This window comes from Sus scrofa, chromosome 16 (genome assembly GCF_000003025.6).
Source record: "Sus scrofa isolate TJ Tabasco breed Duroc chromosome 16, Sscrofa11.1, whole genome shotgun sequence".
In the NCBI taxonomy this organism is placed as follows: Eukaryota; Metazoa; Chordata; class Mammalia; order Artiodactyla; family Suidae; genus Sus; species Sus scrofa.
This window is the reverse complement of record NC_010458.4, coordinates 54,232,804-54,249,686: the sequence shown is the minus strand read 5'-3', so window position 1 is coordinate 54,249,686 and position 16,883 is coordinate 54,232,804. Positions and strand designations below refer to the sequence as shown.

Genomic DNA, 16,883 nt, shown 5'->3' with positions numbered 1-16,883 from the left:
TGTATTTCAGACCTAACCTAGCCAGCTCCACTTTCTCATAAGCCAATTCCTTACAATTTAATCAATCGATCAATAATCAATCCACATACATATCCTGCCATTGTGGTCCTCTGGTGGAATCCTGACTGATTTAACTGCTCTCTATTAAAAAATACTACCCAATTTGTGCTGCTAGAAAACTGAAAAGGGAATAACTTTAGATAAAATGAAATTAATAGTTTGCCATAGCTGCCTGTCAGCTGCAATATTGCCTAATCTATCTTATTAACTCTCTAGTGTCAGGCAGGAAGGGGTAGTGAGGCTTATGAATAAAGAAAATTCAGGAAGACTTTAATTCTGTCTTATCGCTGTGGATCAAAGAGATATTTTTGCTTCTTGATAGAATCTATTCCCAGAACATTTTCTGAGAAATGTCTCCCTTAGCCTAACTCTAGGACTCGTTTCCCAAGGCCCATGATGGCTGGCTGTTAGAGCATCCTGGACTTCTTGTCACTGTTGGTAAATTCTCTGCTTGAATATTTTCAGAGGAGAGTTTCCTGAGCTTTTATCACATTTTCAAATGGGTCTGTGGCACCAAAAGGATAAAACCCACAAGTGACCTCCCCTCCTGGTGGGTATTTAACTCAAATATTAACTATATGCATTATCTCCTCTAATCCTCACAGTAACTGTGTGTGTCACCTGCTGCATGCATTGTCTTCTCAGAGTCTTGCAATAACAAATGAAGTAGGTACCATTATCCCATTTTACAGATGGAAAAATGGAAGCTTAGAAAGATGAAATAATGTCTAGTTGCTTAGCTGTTAAACATCAGAATGTGAGTTTGAACCCATATCTGACACCAAAGCTCCTGCTAGGTGGGGGGAGCTTGATGTAATCACTAGACTCAGTTACCAGGGGACATCCTGCACTTGTGATGATGGCCTGGGTGGCCCCAGATACCTGCTTGGTTTCTGCCAGCTTACCTGGGGAGGAGACAAGTTGGGAGTGGCCCCTAAGCTGTGTGGGGGCCTTTCAGCAGCTAGGCTAGTCTTCTGCAGTGCCTCTGCCCAGAAGGAGGAGGGAGGAAGAGGAGGAGGAGCAGGGTGCCCCAGGGAGGAGAGGGCGGGCCCTGAGAGGGAGTTTGAAAAGAGGAAGGAAGTGGGGCCCGGCAGAGCGCCTAGCCACCCCCTGGCTGCTTCCCCACAGGACGACTCGAGGTGCCTGCAGGCCCCCCGCCCAGCCATGGGCCCCTGGCGCAAAACTGACAAGGAGAGGCATGGCGTGGGTAAGTGTGGGCATGGGGTCCTCAGCAGGGTGAAGGGCAGGTGGCAGGAGAACTGCACGGGAAGATGCTGCGGAGCCAGCGGCGCGGACATGGGCTCACAGCACTGACTCAAAGTTTGAGAGTGCAGAGGCTCCTTTGGCCTGCTGTGGGGCCAGCTGGGCAGGAAAAGGGTGGCAGGGAAGAGGCAGGTGGGCATGCTGCCCAGGAGGCTACACCTGTCTGCTCCCTCCCCTGCCCACCGCAGGGCTTCCCTCTCTCTCTCCAGGGACTTATGCGTTTCCTAGATGGGGACGAGCAAAGCACTTAGCAACCTGGCTCTGGGTGTCAGGCTCATAGCATTCCAGGGAACCCCTCACCCCCTCTGGAGACTGGGACTCTTAGAGGGAGCGTGATTCTCTCTCCCGGCTGGGCCTTGCCTGGCCCCTCATTGCCTCCCTCCACCCCTGTCCAAAGTGACACCCATCTGCCTGCTTCCCCTGCCTGTTCCTCCTGGGTCAGATGACCCCTGATTTGGCAGGGCGTCCAGAGGGCTCTTCAGGCTGGGGGCATAGGGCTGGAGGGCGGGATCCTTCACTCAGCGCCAGAGAGCTTCTGGGGAGGAAGGCTCCAGCCCGTTTATATGGGGACATCCAAGAAGTCAGCCTCAGCAGCTTCAGCCATCTAAGCTCCCAGAGGCCTCTGCCTCAAGCTCAGGGGCGGAAGTGGTGGCTGGGGGAAGGGAGGCTTCAGGTACTGGGACGCTTTCTACTAAGTGGCACCCGTGGTGCAATCCCCATAGATTCACTGTGGTTTTCAAATAAGTGTGAATTTAAAAACCACCCTGTGGCTTGCTACACAGGCAGATATCAGGCACCACCCCCAGAGGTGAGGGTTGAGCCGGTCTGATGTTGGGGGACCCAAGGGCCAAGTGTGATTAGGTGCAGAGAATCCCAAGGGTGCTGCTGGAGAATCCTTGCCCTGGAGGGCTCGACATTTGCTCAGTCACTTACTAGGCTCCAAGAGCTGTGGAGATGCATGCTCCCCATCCAGAGAACAAATGATAATCCATGCCCTCAAGGGGGCTTAGTTTCTCCATCTATGAAGCGGGAAGTTTGAACCAGACTCAGTAACTTTCGAACTTCAAAGCTTCACTAACTGTGACCCTTCCATCTGAGGGTATCAGATTGAAACCCTTCTCAGGGAAGCTGGGGATGGATAAATGGAGCAGGCCACTGTAGGTGGAGGGGCCAGTGTGGTCTAGGACGTGAAAGTGAGACATGAAGGGAAGATCCAGGAAAGAAGAGCGGGCGCTCCTTTGGCCTTGAGCGGGGGTGCATGGGAGGGGTGATTATGCTCGGAGTTAGTTGAAGGCATATTTGTGAAGGACAGACTAAAAAGTTGAGGCTTTTTCCGTGTAGGCAATGAGGAGCCATAGCGGGCTTCTGAGCAGAGGAGGGACATGCGATCTGTACTGAAGCCAGTGTTGGGGGTGCCAGAGTGGCAGGTGAGGGATGGTATTTAGGGCAGTTAATGGGGGAGATTGAGTGTGGTGGAGGGCCCCACCCTCCATCCTTAGGGCTGCAGGCTTTCCTGCTGTGCAGACCCCGTGCCGTGGTGTGCAGATCATGGGCTCTGGTGCCTGCTCTTGGATTCCAGCTTCCAACGTAGGCAGCCCTGTGACCTAAACAAGTTACCTGCTTTCTCCAGGCCTCAGTTTCCTAATCTGTATGGAGGGTAATAACAGCACCTGCTTCCTAGGTGCGGGTGGGAAGATTGAATGTGTTAATTCACAAGAAGTACCTAGCAGGGCAATTGTACAAATCCTCACTGTAATCAATTATGATGTTTAGACTTTGTGCTATGCATGGGGGCCCAGTTCAGAACATGACATTACAGGATGGGGAGGCTTACAAAATGAAGTATGTTCTCACCATCCCTAGCTGTGGAAATCCCACCTGTGTGCTCAGAGAGTAAGAACTCTGTGAGGCCCCAGGCTCAGAGGCTTCTTCTGATGGCACGTCTGACAGTTTTCATGCCTACTGATGAAAATTCTGTTTTGTGGAGGCCAGATCAGAAGGTCTGTGACCCTTTAGAGAGCTGGGAGCCTTTCATAGTTGCCTGCTCATCAAAGGATCTCTTTTTCTCTGCTGATGAATGTCCTTTGAAGACTCTGGGTAGATGGAAGGGAAAAGCTTATGTTAGGACAACAGGGGACTGGATTCACCCAGCGGAAAATACAGTGGCCTGAGCATAAGGAGTCTGGGTTCTAGTTCTGCCGTCATCACTATTTGCAGACAGATCTGTGCTTTATTTTCCTCATCATAAGTCTAGATATTAATTCTTTTCTATTTCAAGGTGTTATTTTATGAAGGGCACTTGAGATGACAAGCCCAGGGCCTTGGAGGAAGGCAAAGTGCTACGTAGAGGATTAGGGGTTCTTGGAAGATCCCTGGAGTCCCAGCAGGCCAGACCTGAGCTTCGCTTTCCCATTTGGTTTCCTCATCAGTTAGTGGAGTCTGTTTGTCTGGGGGCCTGATTTTTCAGGGGACAGCTTCATCAGCATAACTGCTTGTGCTCTCTCTTACTGCCTTGTGGGCAAGCCAGGGCGACCCTCATGTAGATCCCTGGCCAGGTTCTTTTTACATCCTTGTTAGAGACTTAGAATGTGATCCATTAGAGGTCCAGAGAGGACCTTTGGGTAGAAGCAGGTGGGAGTTTCCACAGACAAGACAGTGCAGCTCGGATGTAAGAAAATGCACAGTGTCTGTGCCTCAAGGGAGACGTGAAAAGTTAGATGCTTGGCCTCCACCTGTTTCCTTATCTGTAAAATAGGGGGAATAATGATAACACGGATCTCATGAGATTGTTCGAAGAATTAAATGGGGATTGAATGTGTGAAAAGCACTTAGTAATGAGATGGGGTCAATGACAGCCACTGAGGTCAAGGGGGTTACCTAATAGTTGTGGAGCCAAGGGCGGCAGAAGGTATGCCACCCCAATACCAGGTCGGTACAGTCATGCCTCACAAGAGCAAGTGCAGCATTTTCTGTTTTTCAAGACTCATTCCTATGCCATATCTTTGTCTGGCTTCAGACAGAGACCTATGTGAGGCAGTGTATTATTCTTCTCATTTTATAGAAGAAGAGTTCCAGGGTTCACATAACTTGGAAAAACTTGGGCCGTGCCTTAAATTCAGTTGACTCCAGGCTCTTTGCACAACACTAGGAGGGAGTCTGGGAGGAGGACCGTCATAGACAAAGGCACAAGGTTGGAATGCGTGTGGCATTTGGGTCAAATAATATGTAGTCTGCTTTGGTTTTATTGGATGTTTATAGTAAAAAAAAAAAGGTAGATTAGAACCAGATTGTGACGGGTTTTGAGTGCCAAACGTATAAGTTTGGACTTCATTCTGTGAGCAGTGGAGTTTTTGAGCAGGTATGTCACCTGTAGGAGGATAATTTAGTTACTTAGGAGAGTAGAACATAAGTGGACATGGAGTCGGACGGCCGTGGTGACAGTTTACCTGTCCACTGACTGCCTGATTAGTTAGTCCTGCAGGAGCCCACTTAGAATTAACATTTCCTTTTGGCCTTTACTGTCTGAATCCCCTCAGAGAAGGAGATGGAAAATAATGTTATCAGTTAGGAATAAGTATGACTCTAGGTGACAGAAAACCTCCAAAATAGGAGTTCCCGTTATGGCTCAGTGGTTAGTGAATCCGACTAGGAACCATGAGGTTGCGGGTTCGATCCCTGGCCTTGCTCAGTGGGTTAACGATCTGGCGTTGCCGTGAGCTGTGGTGTAGGTTGCAGACGCGGCTCGGATCCCGAGTTGCTGTGGCTCTGGCGTAGGCCGGCGGCTGCAGCTCTGATTCAACCCCTAGCCTGGGAACCTCCATGTGCCGCGGGAGCGGCCCAAGAAATGGCAAAAAGACAAACAAAACAAAACAAAACAAAACAAACAAAAACAAACAAACAAAAAACCTCCAAAATAGGAGATAATTTCTCTCACATGTAAAGCCCAGAAATTATTCCTGAAGACGTGGTAGGTGGCCCATCCTGTCTCCTGCACTGCTTCCTGGGCACAGGGCTTCTGTCTTTTGGATCAAACTGCTTTAGCTTTTACTGTCAGGTCCTCCTCTCAGCCAGCAAGAAGGATGAGGGAATAGGAAGGGCATGACCCTGCTCAATAAGGACACTTGCTGGAAGGCCCACTTGGTACTTCCCTTTGTATCCTATTGGCTAAAACCTAATCACATGACTGAACCTAGCTGCTCAGGAACTTGGAAATGCAGTCCGCATTGTAAGCAGCCATGCCTCCAGCTAAAAGTCCAGTGTGCCATTCCTAAGGAAGGAGGGGGATGAGGGTATTGGGGATGATTAATTCTTTTGCTCAGGCAGCCGTAATTTACCCTGGGGTGACTCAAACAACAGAAATTATTTTCCCATAGTTCTAGAGGCTGGAATCCAAGTCCAAGGTGCTAGCAGGTTGATTTCTCCTGAGGCCACCTCCACCTGCAGGCACCTGCCATCCCACTACTTTGTGTTCACCTAGTTGTCTCTCTGTGCATGCTCACCCCCTGCCATCCACCCCTTCTGTCTCTTCCTCTTCTTAGAAGGACACCAGTCATGTTGGATTAGGGCCCCACCCTAACAGCTTCATTTCAAGTTAATCACACATTTAAAGATCTGATCCAAATATGGGACTTCAACGTATGAATTTGGAGTAATGGAGAGACAACAATTGAGTCTGCAACTGTTGATGGGTGGTCTGTGATATGCTATTTAGGGACTGGAAAAAGAGGCTTTAAGGCAGGGGTTCTTGGAGGGTGAGGGCAGAAAAAAAAGGTTTGTTTACCCTGAAGCTGAGCCTGCCAGGCAGATTTGTGAGGGGCCTTTAGTTATGCTCAGAAACCTCTTCTCTATGAGAGTCATCTCTTCTTATGGTTGTGTACCTGTGTGTGCTATTGGAGAGTAGTGCTTGGTTCCTTCTGCGGGCTGTCAGGGACAGTTTGTTCCATGTCTCCTCCCCTAGCTTTGAGGGATTTACTGGCAATCTGTAGTGTTCCCTGGCTTGGCAAAGCATCACCACCATCTCTGCCTCCGTCTCCAACTCAACAAGGTGTTCTTCCTACGTATGTGTCCCTCTCCAAGTTTTCCCTTTTATTAGGATGCCAGTCATATTGGATTAGGGCCCACCCTAATGACCTTATTTTATCTTTATTACCTCTGAAAATACTGTCTCAAAATAAAGCTGCAAGCTGAGGTACTAGGGGTTAGGACTCTAACATTTTTGTTTGGTGAGGAGGAGCACAATTCAAACCATAATGGGCTCTGCAAAAGTCAAGGAGGGTCTCTTCTACATTTTGACTGGGGAACATGGATGACTTCAAGACCTCTCCTTGGTCCAGGGATACATATGCTGCTGTTGCAGCCCAGGACCTTGGCAGAGCTGGCCAAGGGAAGTCAGACGGCAATCCAGGAAACATGAGTGGTGGGTCTCCCGAAGGGCTTGGACTGAGGAGCCCTGGAAACCTCTGTCTCTCTTCTCACAGATTTCCAGCTGCACTAAACCCATCAGCAGTGTTCTCCTTTCTCTCCTCAGCTTCATAACTCTGGTATTCTGAGAACACCATAAAGATGGCCCCAGCACGCCACCCGCCTCAACGTGGCTTGATTTTGCAGGTCAAGCATTCTCCAAATCTTCTCTCTGTGTTTATTTGTTCTAAGTCCAGACAGAGAAGATCGAAGTGGACTGACTCATGTTTGCAAGAAAGGCACCCAAGTCAGAAATCACTCCAGGCTAATAACGGGCCCCTCTCTGATCAGAGTATTGCCCACGCCTGGTCCAATACACTGTGGCTATGGAGTAGGGTCATGAGGCTTGCAACTCATCTAGCAGGAGTCCTGAGTCTAGAAAGAATCTTTGAGTAGGAGGCATGAGTCGAACATGCATTCCAAACACACCCAGGGCAGAATGCCACTGCAGAGGGACTGGTTATACTGGTCTTGGTGCCAAAAGTCATAGTTAAGGAGGAAGAATAGAGACCAACTACTTGTTCTCTCATTCACTCATTCTTTTTTTTTTTTTTTTTTTTTGTCTTTTTAGGGCCGTACCCATGGCATATGGAGGTTCCCGGGCTAGGGGTTGAATCAGAGATGTAGCTGCCAGCCTACACCACAGCCACAGCAATGCAAGATCCAAGCTGCATCTGTGACCTATACCATAGCTCACAGCAATGCCAGATTCTTAACCCACTGAGTGAGGCCAGGGATCGAACCTGCATCCTCATGGATACTAGTCTGGTTCGTTAACTGCTGTACCATGGCGGGAACTCCCACTCATTCGTTCTTCATCTGTTTCTTAAACATTTGTTGGGCCTTTCCTATGTGCTAGGCACTGTGCTAAACCCTGAGATGACTAGAACTGGGCCAATAGGATTCCTATCCTTGTGGAGTTGATCATCTAGTGGAGAAAACAAAAAGAGCCTTGTGGGAAAATCAGTAAGCACCCCACTACTAATTGTGATATATGCTGATGTAATAAAAGAAATTTGTTCCACGAATGGGAATATTGGAGGGGGGACTCTTGATCTGAATGGTCTCAGAAGGCCTCTGAGAGGCAGTGGGGAAAAGAATTGCAAAGGAAACTCTTGGAGGGATCTTAGTACATGAATCTTTGCTAGGCCGACTGGATCTTTGGACTGACCCCCCAGAATTAGTCTGTGCAACAAAAACACATGGACTGGAAACCTAATTCCTTCCTATCACCTATTCTTAGATGCCTGGGCCTCCTACTTTCTGATAGTTCAGCAGTTTGGGATTGTTTAAGAGTGCCTGCTGGGCTGACTGTTCGAGTCCATTTAAGGAGATTGTCCTAATCCCTAGGCTTTTGGGAACCACATCTTGCGCCCAGCCATGACACCTTTGTTTGAATGAGCCTTGACAGTGTGTGTTTGCTAAGCTCTGCTCCCTCCTGAGATCAGTAGCCTTATATTGCTGCTGTGTTTGGAGACAGGCAGTGTAGTCACCATAATAAACTGCTGATTTCTGGACTGTTGCATTTCTTGTTTGTTTGTTTGGTTGGTTTTTTAAAGCTTTCAGAACTTATTTAATACTCTGTTACACATGGGTGGCACAGTCTGTGTTCTGTAGCCAGTGTTATACAAATGGGAAATACTAATGCCTATCGCCACGCAACTCCAGGGGAATCTGGGTCAAGACACCACAAATGTTCCCAGGAACAGGCACATTCTCCTTTCTTTCCACTTTATTTAGCCAGTATGAGTCAAAAACCAGTCAGGCTGAGTTTGCCAACCTCTTAAGTCTTACTTGGTTTTAATTCTCCTTGGAGAAAGTCATCCATCCATCCCTTGCCCCTCTGATCCCACTAGGACACTGTCAATTCTACATAGATTGAAGGAAACTGGACAGGAGGGGCTGTGACTGACAATGTGAGAGCTTTCCTGACCCCTCTCCAGACCTTGCTCTGGAGCCCTCAGAATTCCCCTGGCAACACATGATCCTTTGGGTCAAAGCCTAAACTAGGATGGTGAAGGGGACCTAGGTGGGCAATGTGACCTCTGTGAGCTGAGTTGTACTGAGCAGTGGCCAAGGCATGTTATCAGGACTTTTGCTTTTACTCTAAATGGAGGGCCGTGGGACATTGTACAGTCGGGGCAGAATTATAGAATGTTCTGTCTTATTTTAAAAGGATTATTCCTTGCACCTCCAGATACATACATGCTAAGTTTCTCTTGAGGGTATGATTAGAATTCAAACTTCTGTACCATTAGAGTTTATGAATTTCAACTTTACAAGATACCGCCCCCTCAATTGTTGTACCAGTTTCCCTCCAGCCATATATAATAATTCCAATCAATACATATCTTTTTGAATACTTGATATTATCACACTTTATTTTTATGAATTAAATGTTCCCAAGTTGCATATCCTCATTCCTAGTGAGGGTGAGTATCTTGCCATAAGTTTATTGGCTATATGTATTTCTTTTTCTGTGAAATGCTTGTTCATATATTATGCAAAATTTTCTATTGACTATTAATCTTATCAATCGAATGATTAATAAAATTTATTTCTATATTAAAAAAGGATTATTCTGGAAGTTTCATGGCCAGCAGATAGAGGGGAATTAAATGTGGAAGCAGGGAGGCCAGTAAGGCAGTTACTATAATAACCCAGACAAGAGCTAATGGGGGACCGTCCAGGGAGGCAGCAGTGGAGAGGGTAAGATGCGCTTAGTTGTGTGTGCTGTAGGTGGAGCAAATGGGATTTTCCTCATGGATTGGACGTGGGTACAAGAGAAAGAGAGTAATCAGGGGGTGATACCACCCACGGTTTTTGGTCTGAGAAGCTAGAAGATGGAATTACATACAGGTCTTCCTTAATCCCCGAAATTGTCATTGACTTTTTTCATAAATAATAACATTGCTTCACCTTTTTCTCAGCACAGTACATTTATAAAGCGCTTGTGATAATCATGTGTAGCCCTCACAGTCACCCTGAGAGGTAGGTACTTTTATCTTCATTTCAAATGAGGAAACTAAAGAGCTGAGGGCTTTAAGCTCCCTGTGAAGTGCAGCCTCTTTCCAGCAGCTTTCTTACACCTCATCCTTGGAAGAAATTTCTTCTGTTTTATCTGAGTCCTCATTTGTCACCATGTTGTCTTTTAGCTACTTGACTGTGTGTCATCTCCCTCTCCGGATAGCTTACTGTCTGAGGGCAGAGCTCTGCTGGAGGTCAACTTTGATTCCATCTGGCCCTGAGGTACTAGCACAAACGTAGTAGGTCAGAGAGGCTAATTGTTGTTGTAACATGGCATCCCCAGGGAGCTCAATGGAAGCTATAAACCCTCTTCCTACAAAAACATGTGCATGTGCAGTTTTACATTATAATTTCATTCAGGACCATTCATGGAAGCCAGTTAAGGACCCCCACAAAATGTAGTCAGTAACTAGACACAGTAAACACAGCCAAAGCATTCTGCCCAAGATGTGAATTCTTAGATCTGGGGCTGCCAGGATTAAGTAAACTATTTTTGTGATCTATTCAGATCAATTAAGTTCAATAAATCCATGCTAGGTTATGGTCCTGAGCTCGTATTGGGGCCCAGAGCTGAATAAAGCACCGTCTCTTCTCCCAGGAAGCTTATGGTCCAGTAGTAGGCTCTCCTTTTTTCTTGAGGGCAGCAAAGAAAACCATTATTAATACTCATGTCCCAATTTCCCAGCTTGGGGGTGGGGGCACCCCTTGCTTCAGGGCACTGTGGCTCCTGCCATCACCCCCATCATATTTCATTGTAGCCTTGTGTAGAATTATCCGGCTCCTCTGTGGAGTGTAAACGTCATGACAGCAATGCTGTGTTTCTTGTTCCTCTCCAACACAGAGTGCCTCTCCAGCAGGCGCTCAGTTTGTAGGTGTTGATTGGATGGGTGGAAGGATAGGTGAGGGCATGGGTGGGTTGACAGATAAGTGGGTGGGTGGATGAGTAGATGAATGAATGAGTGGACAGAAGGTGGGGAGGGCGAGGGGACAGAGGTTGGAGGCTTGACACTTTCCGGTAGCCTCATAAGGTACAGATGGACTGAGCTACCCCACCTTGCCTTCATTTCCTCACTGCCGCCTTCTCCCCTGTCAGTAGGCTAAGTCCTGTGAAAGCAGCACAGTAACACTTGGGGTGTCCTTGAACTCTTTTACAAATACCTGGACCCCTGTAGTTGTCTACCACACCAAGCTCACCCTAGGACTCCATTCCCATGGCCCTGCTGTCCCTCAATGGGACTGTGCACCTGTCAAGCTGATTGTCCCTCCCTTCTCGCTGCCCACCCCCTTCTGCAGGCTCTGGCCCCAGTTCATCCCCTTGCCCTCCCTCTGCTCGCCCTCTCCCTCTAGTCTCACTTCATTCGTGGGGCCTCTCTCAATCTCTCTCCTCTGAGAGCCCACAGTTGCCCTGGCCCACAGCTTAACCCCTTTTTCAAAAACACAGCTGCTGCTTCCTTGTGTGTTCATTTTATCTCTTGAAGTCAATTTTGTCAAAACTTGAGAACAGGAACCATCCCTCCCACCCCAATCTTCTAAGCTGCAGGATCCAGCAGAGCTCCAGATACTCCCTGCGTTTTTCTTCACAAAGCCTCGCTTCCCGCTCTAGTACATGAGTGTGTGAATGTGGAAGAGCATGAGAGTGTGTGTGTGTGTGTGTGTGTGCACGCCCTTGTAGGAGTACTAGGGAGGAGAGGATGAGTTGCAGCATGATGATTTAGAGCAGGACTCATCAACCTTGATGCCGTTGACATTTGGGGCCAGATACTTCTTGTCATGGGCTGTCCTGTTCACCCAGGATGCTTACCAATGTCCCTGACCTCTGCCAGCTGGATGCTAGATGCTCCACTCCCCACCCCCACTCCCAGATTGTGACAACCACAACAGTGTCTAGACATTGACAAATCCTCCCTTGGGGATGAATCTGTCCCCAGTGGAGAATCACTTTTTTAGAGAATTTGCAGAAATCTCAACTTTCTTCCTGTCAGCTGGGCTAGGCAACATCTGGCCCAGAGACTTCAGGTAAACTGCTTGTATATTTCAATGAGTGTGTTTCCCTTGAATCCAAAGTGAACCTGCAAGCTGGTTCTATTTCTCCCTGGAGTGGAGACCCTCCGAGTTCAACTCAGGGGCTAGAGAAGTGAGTTTTAGGCAATTACACTCCTTTGCTACAGTATTGTTGGTGGTCCTCTAATATGGCTTCTTGTTCCAACTCTGTTAACACTTGGTGTTTGCTGAAGCTTTTGTTTTCAAACACATCAGCAAGTATCAGGGCCCCAGATGAGGTATGAATCCATCCTGAAGGGTCACAGGGTACTTGATGGCTGCAGTCAAAATTGGCAGCCAAGCTGGGTCAGCATCTCATCAAGTAATCTGATGCAAGAACAAACTTAGACAGGAGGAAAGACATACCCGCCCTTCGCATTCATGTTCCTTCAGTTCAACAAGTATTTACTAAAGTTCGGTAAATATTGACTGAACTTCAGCTGTGAGCTGGATGCTGTTCTCAGCACTGGGAATTCACTGGCCAACAAGGCAGACTCAGTATCCACCCTCACTGAGGCTGAAGGAGACAGGAAATGAACAAGTCCAGTATATACATATATATATGTGTATACATACACACATACATATATGTGCACACACATGATAAGTTGTGGCATCAGCAATGGGCTGGTCAGGGAAGTAAGGACTTTGGACTCTGTTCTGGGTTTGACTCCACTTTTGACCACTTTCTAGCTGTGTGACTGTGGGCAATTTCCTTAGTTTCTCCTTGTGTTTCTCATGTTATGTGGAGGGTAGTATCTTGGAGGTTACTGTGAAGGTTAAAGTTGCTGGTTCAAGTAAAATGTGAGGAGTTTCATTTATCACTGTAACCCCAATACTGAGAACAGTATCTGGCACACAGTAGGTGCCCAAATGAACATCTATCAAAAAGTAACATGTGCTTGGTACATAGCATGTGCTCAATAAATGTTAAGCATTGTGAGCGGTCAAGCAGTGAGTGAAGTGGTTAGAATCCAGACTTGTGGGGAAATTCTATCTTAATAGTTAGAGATAATAGGATAAGCTATTTACCCACCCTGTGCCTCAGTTTCCTCTTCTGTAAGTCCAAGCGAAATATTGTGCTTAGCTCCTAACATTACACAAAGCACAGAGACTCCCACCCTATTTGTTTCTGTGAGCTGCATGCTGTAACGACAGAATATTTACTTGTTCCTTATTTCTCTAGATTTGGGCTCCTGATGAGCATTTAAGTACATTTAAGTAAAATTAGTGGCTAATCTGTGGATTCGATTTCCAGGGTTGTTGAAGTCCCACCAGTCCCAAAGTAGCTACTCCCACAGGCTTGACAGTCTGGGAGTTCCAATATGAGGGTCCTCATTGGATTCAGTGACCTCAGCCCCCCTGGTTCCTGAAACACCCTTTGATTATCGGCCAAATTTTGGTCTGGTTAGGCTTCTTGGTAACTAGTTGCTGCCTTTGCTCCTGAGTGTAGTATTTTGATACAGGCAGAGGTCAGCTCTTTCATGGGGATGTGTCAACACTCTCCAGGGCTCAGAGACTTTATATGAAAGAGGAAGCTTGCATGGGCGTCTGTGGGAATCCTTTCACTACATGTTTATCTTTCCTGGATGGGCATGGCCAGGGCGGAGCAGGCTATGATTTCCTCAATTTCTGCTTATGATTTATTCCTGTATCTTCCTTATGTTTTTCTGCCCTTTCTATCTCTCACTCAAAAGTTGAGAGTGGTTAGGACTGCAGGGAGTGGGGAAGAAGATGATGACCTGCTCTGACACTGGTCAGAAACAACTCAAGTGAGGTTCATAGATAAGCAATCAAACTTCAGCAAAGAGTGGCATTCTGGTTCAAAGTTTCCTGTTAGTCATTTAGAAAACTTAACAGAATTGGGTATTGGTATGCAAAGCCACTTCCTTTGTCAGTAATGTCTGCTTTTCCCCAAACGGAGCCTTAGAGCAGAAGTCCTCATGCAAAGGCAGAAATACATTTATAAATTAAATGGAAACATCAGTTACTTTCATTTTCATATTATGTGAGTCTTTGGAATGAATACAGACCTTCACATTGAATATCAAGTTTCAAGATCTATCTAAGGTATTTGTTTTATTTTATTTTATTGGAGTATAGTTTTCTTAACAATATTGTGTTAGTTTCAGGTGTACAGCAAAGTCAGTCAGCTAAACAAATACCTATATCCATTCTTTTTCGGATTCTTTTCCCATGTAGACTATCGCAGAGTATTGAGTAGGTTTCCCAGTGCTCTCGAGCAGGTCCTTGTTACTTACAGATTTATATATGGGAGTGTGTATTTGCCCATCCCCACCTTCCAGTTTATCCCTCCCCTCAACTTTCCCCTTTGAAAACCATAAGTTTGGTTTCAAAATCTTTAAGTCTGTTTCTGTTTTGTGAATAAGCTCTTTTGTATCATTTTTTCAAATCAGATTCCATGTATTAGTGATTTCATGTATTTGTCTTTGACTTACTTCACTTACTGTGATGATCTCTAGGTCAATCCATGTTGCTGCAAATGGCATTATTTCATTCTTTTTTTTTATGGCTGAGGAATATTCCATTGTGTATATGTACTGCATCTTCTTTATCCAGTCCTCTGCTGATGGACATTTAGGTTGCTTCTGTGTCTTGGCTATTGTAAATAATGCTGCAGTGAACATTGAGGTGCATGTATCTTTTCAGATTATGTTTTCTCTGAATATATGCCCAAGAGTGGGATTGTTGGATCATATGGTAGTTCTATATTTAGTTTTTTTAAGGAACCTCTGTACTATTCCAGATTCCTTTTTAAGCCAATCAGTTGGTACATTCTCGCTTGAGAGAGCTAGGCAGAGGTGAGGAAAAGATTCTTAAGGAAAGATGGATAGGATACTGTCAGGGAACAGAACAGAGTCATGCTCTGCTCTTCAAATATCTGATAGACCTAATTTGCTAGTGCCCCAGAGGCAAACACATAATATGGATGGTTTTCTTCTGATGGAAACCTCAGTTGCCTCTGTTGCCCTACTAGGCTCCATGGCAGGCATGTCCTCAGCCAGACATCCGGGGCTAGAGGGATCAGGGGGTGGAGAGTCTGCCAAGTTAGGGCATCAGCAAGCTGGAGCTGGTCCAAACACCTGCAGCTTGTGTGGGGATAGGGTTTGAAATCAGGCCAAGAGTGGAGAGAATGACGAAACAGGGCATCTTTATTCAGGAAGAGAATTCTGAATCCCCTGAGGGTCCTCTTAAGGTTCACTTTTGGACAAAGGATTAATTTTATTCAGTGTCGACCAGCAGTGCCATTGGTAGCCAACTGCAGGAAAGCAGATTTAAAGGTGACACAAAGAAGAGCTCTGAAGGAGTCCCTCTGGATGGATTGCTTTGGGATAGAAGTGACTGCCTTTTATTGAACACTTACTCTGGTTAGACACAGAGTGAAGCCTTTTTCTGTGCATGAATCTCAGCCAAGCTTCCAAGAAACCCTGCAGGGTAGGGACCATCATCTCCTCCTTGCTACAGCTGAGGAAACTGAGGCTTGGGGAAGTGAAGTTGCTGCTCAAGCAGGCTACCACTGACTCTTACAGTGGCTTTGGGTGAATTGCAAAAAGACACCATCCCCTGGGGGACACAGCACAGGCCTGGCAAGCAGATCCGAGGCTGGGTGCCCCCCTTCACTGCTCTCATGATGGGTTGCCTTGTGCTGCACGAGGCCTCCCCAATCATACACTGCAACCCTGGACTTGAGGCCACAGCTGGTAAAGGGCAGAACTGGATTCAAGAGCCACGTTTATCTGATTCCAGAGATAATGGCTTGTAACTGCCAAACTTTTTCATCTCTCGGGATTGGGATTTTCCACCCCTATAAATGCTAACAAATGCTCCTCAATCATTTGGTGAAAGGGCTCATTTGTACAGGTCTCGTGTTTCCTCCTTTTCCCTCAGAGAACACAGCTCAGAGAGTGTGGGCAAGACAGAAGCATGAAGCAGGGTCTGGTGAACACCTGCCGTCAGATGCTGTGGGGAGGCAGTGGGTGCAAAGAATGAACAGGGCACTGGGCTGGTTGGAGTCCTGGCCCTGTGATTTACTACCAGGTGGGTCAGTGGGTCTTGGGTGAGCTGCTCAAACCATCGGAACCTCAGTTTCCTCATCTGTAAAATGGGGATAATATTACCTCATGCAGTAGTTATGCCACTTGTTTATATTTGAAGGGGTTTTGACCTCATTTTTTTTCCAAGTCCTTTTCACTGACGTGACTACTGCTTTCACTGTGTCTGTAAGTTCTGGTGGGTTTTGTTTTCATTTTTATTTGTCTTAAAATATTTTCTGGTCTCCCTTGTGAGTTCTTACTTTTGACCCACTGGTTCTGTAAGGATAAGTTGTTTAATTTACACATATTTGTGAATTTTCCAGCTTTTTTTCTTACTTTTTAAAAATTTCTAACTTCACTGTGGTTGGAAAAGATGCTTTGTATAGTTTCAATCTTTTTAAAATTTATTGAGGCTTGGGAGTTCCCTTCATGGTTCAGCAGTTAACGATCCCAACTAGGATCCATGAGGGTTCGATCCCTGACCTCACTCAGTGGATTAAGGATCCAGTGTTGCCATGAGCTGTGATGTAGGTTACAGATGCAGCTCAGATCCTGCATTGCTATGGCTGTGGTGTAGACTGACAGCTGCAGCTCTAATTCCACCCCAGCCTGGAAACCTCCATATGCCTCAGATGCAGCCCTAAAAAGCAAAGCAAAAAAAAAATTATTGAGGCTTGTTTTATGGCATAACATGTCTATTCCGGAGAGTATTTTATGTGCACTTGAGAAGAATGTATTCTGCGGTTGTAGGATGGAGTATTCTGTATGTGTCTTTTAGGTATGGTTGCTTATAGTGTGGTTCAGGTCATCTATTTCCCTATTGTTTTCATGCCTAGGTGTTCTATCCATCATTGATAGTAGAGTATTGAAGTCTCTAATTATTATTGTAGAACTATCTATTTCTTCCTTTGACTGTGTCAATGTTTGCTTCATATATTTTGGTGTTCTATCATTAAGTACATGTATGTTAATAATCAC

General features: G+C 46.2%; 1 protein-coding gene across 4 annotated transcripts in view; it reads left to right on the top strand.

Annotated features, from left to right (window-relative positions):
- Positions 979–16,883, top strand: part of DOCK2 (dedicator of cytokinesis 2) — a 405,461-nt gene continuing 389,556 nt past the window's right edge. For 2 of the 4 annotated variants that reach the window (XM_021076635.1, XM_021076633.1), the window contains exon 1: positions 979–1,267. In XM_021076635.1, coding sequence (XP_020932294.1) covers positions 1,225–1,267 — 43 coding nt within the window. In that variant the 5' untranslated portion in view covers positions 979–1,224. Of the gene's footprint in view, positions 1,268–13,772; positions 13,921–16,883 lie in introns of those variants that run through there. The other 2 variants (XM_021076634.1, XM_021076636.1) reach the window with 2 other exon arrangements.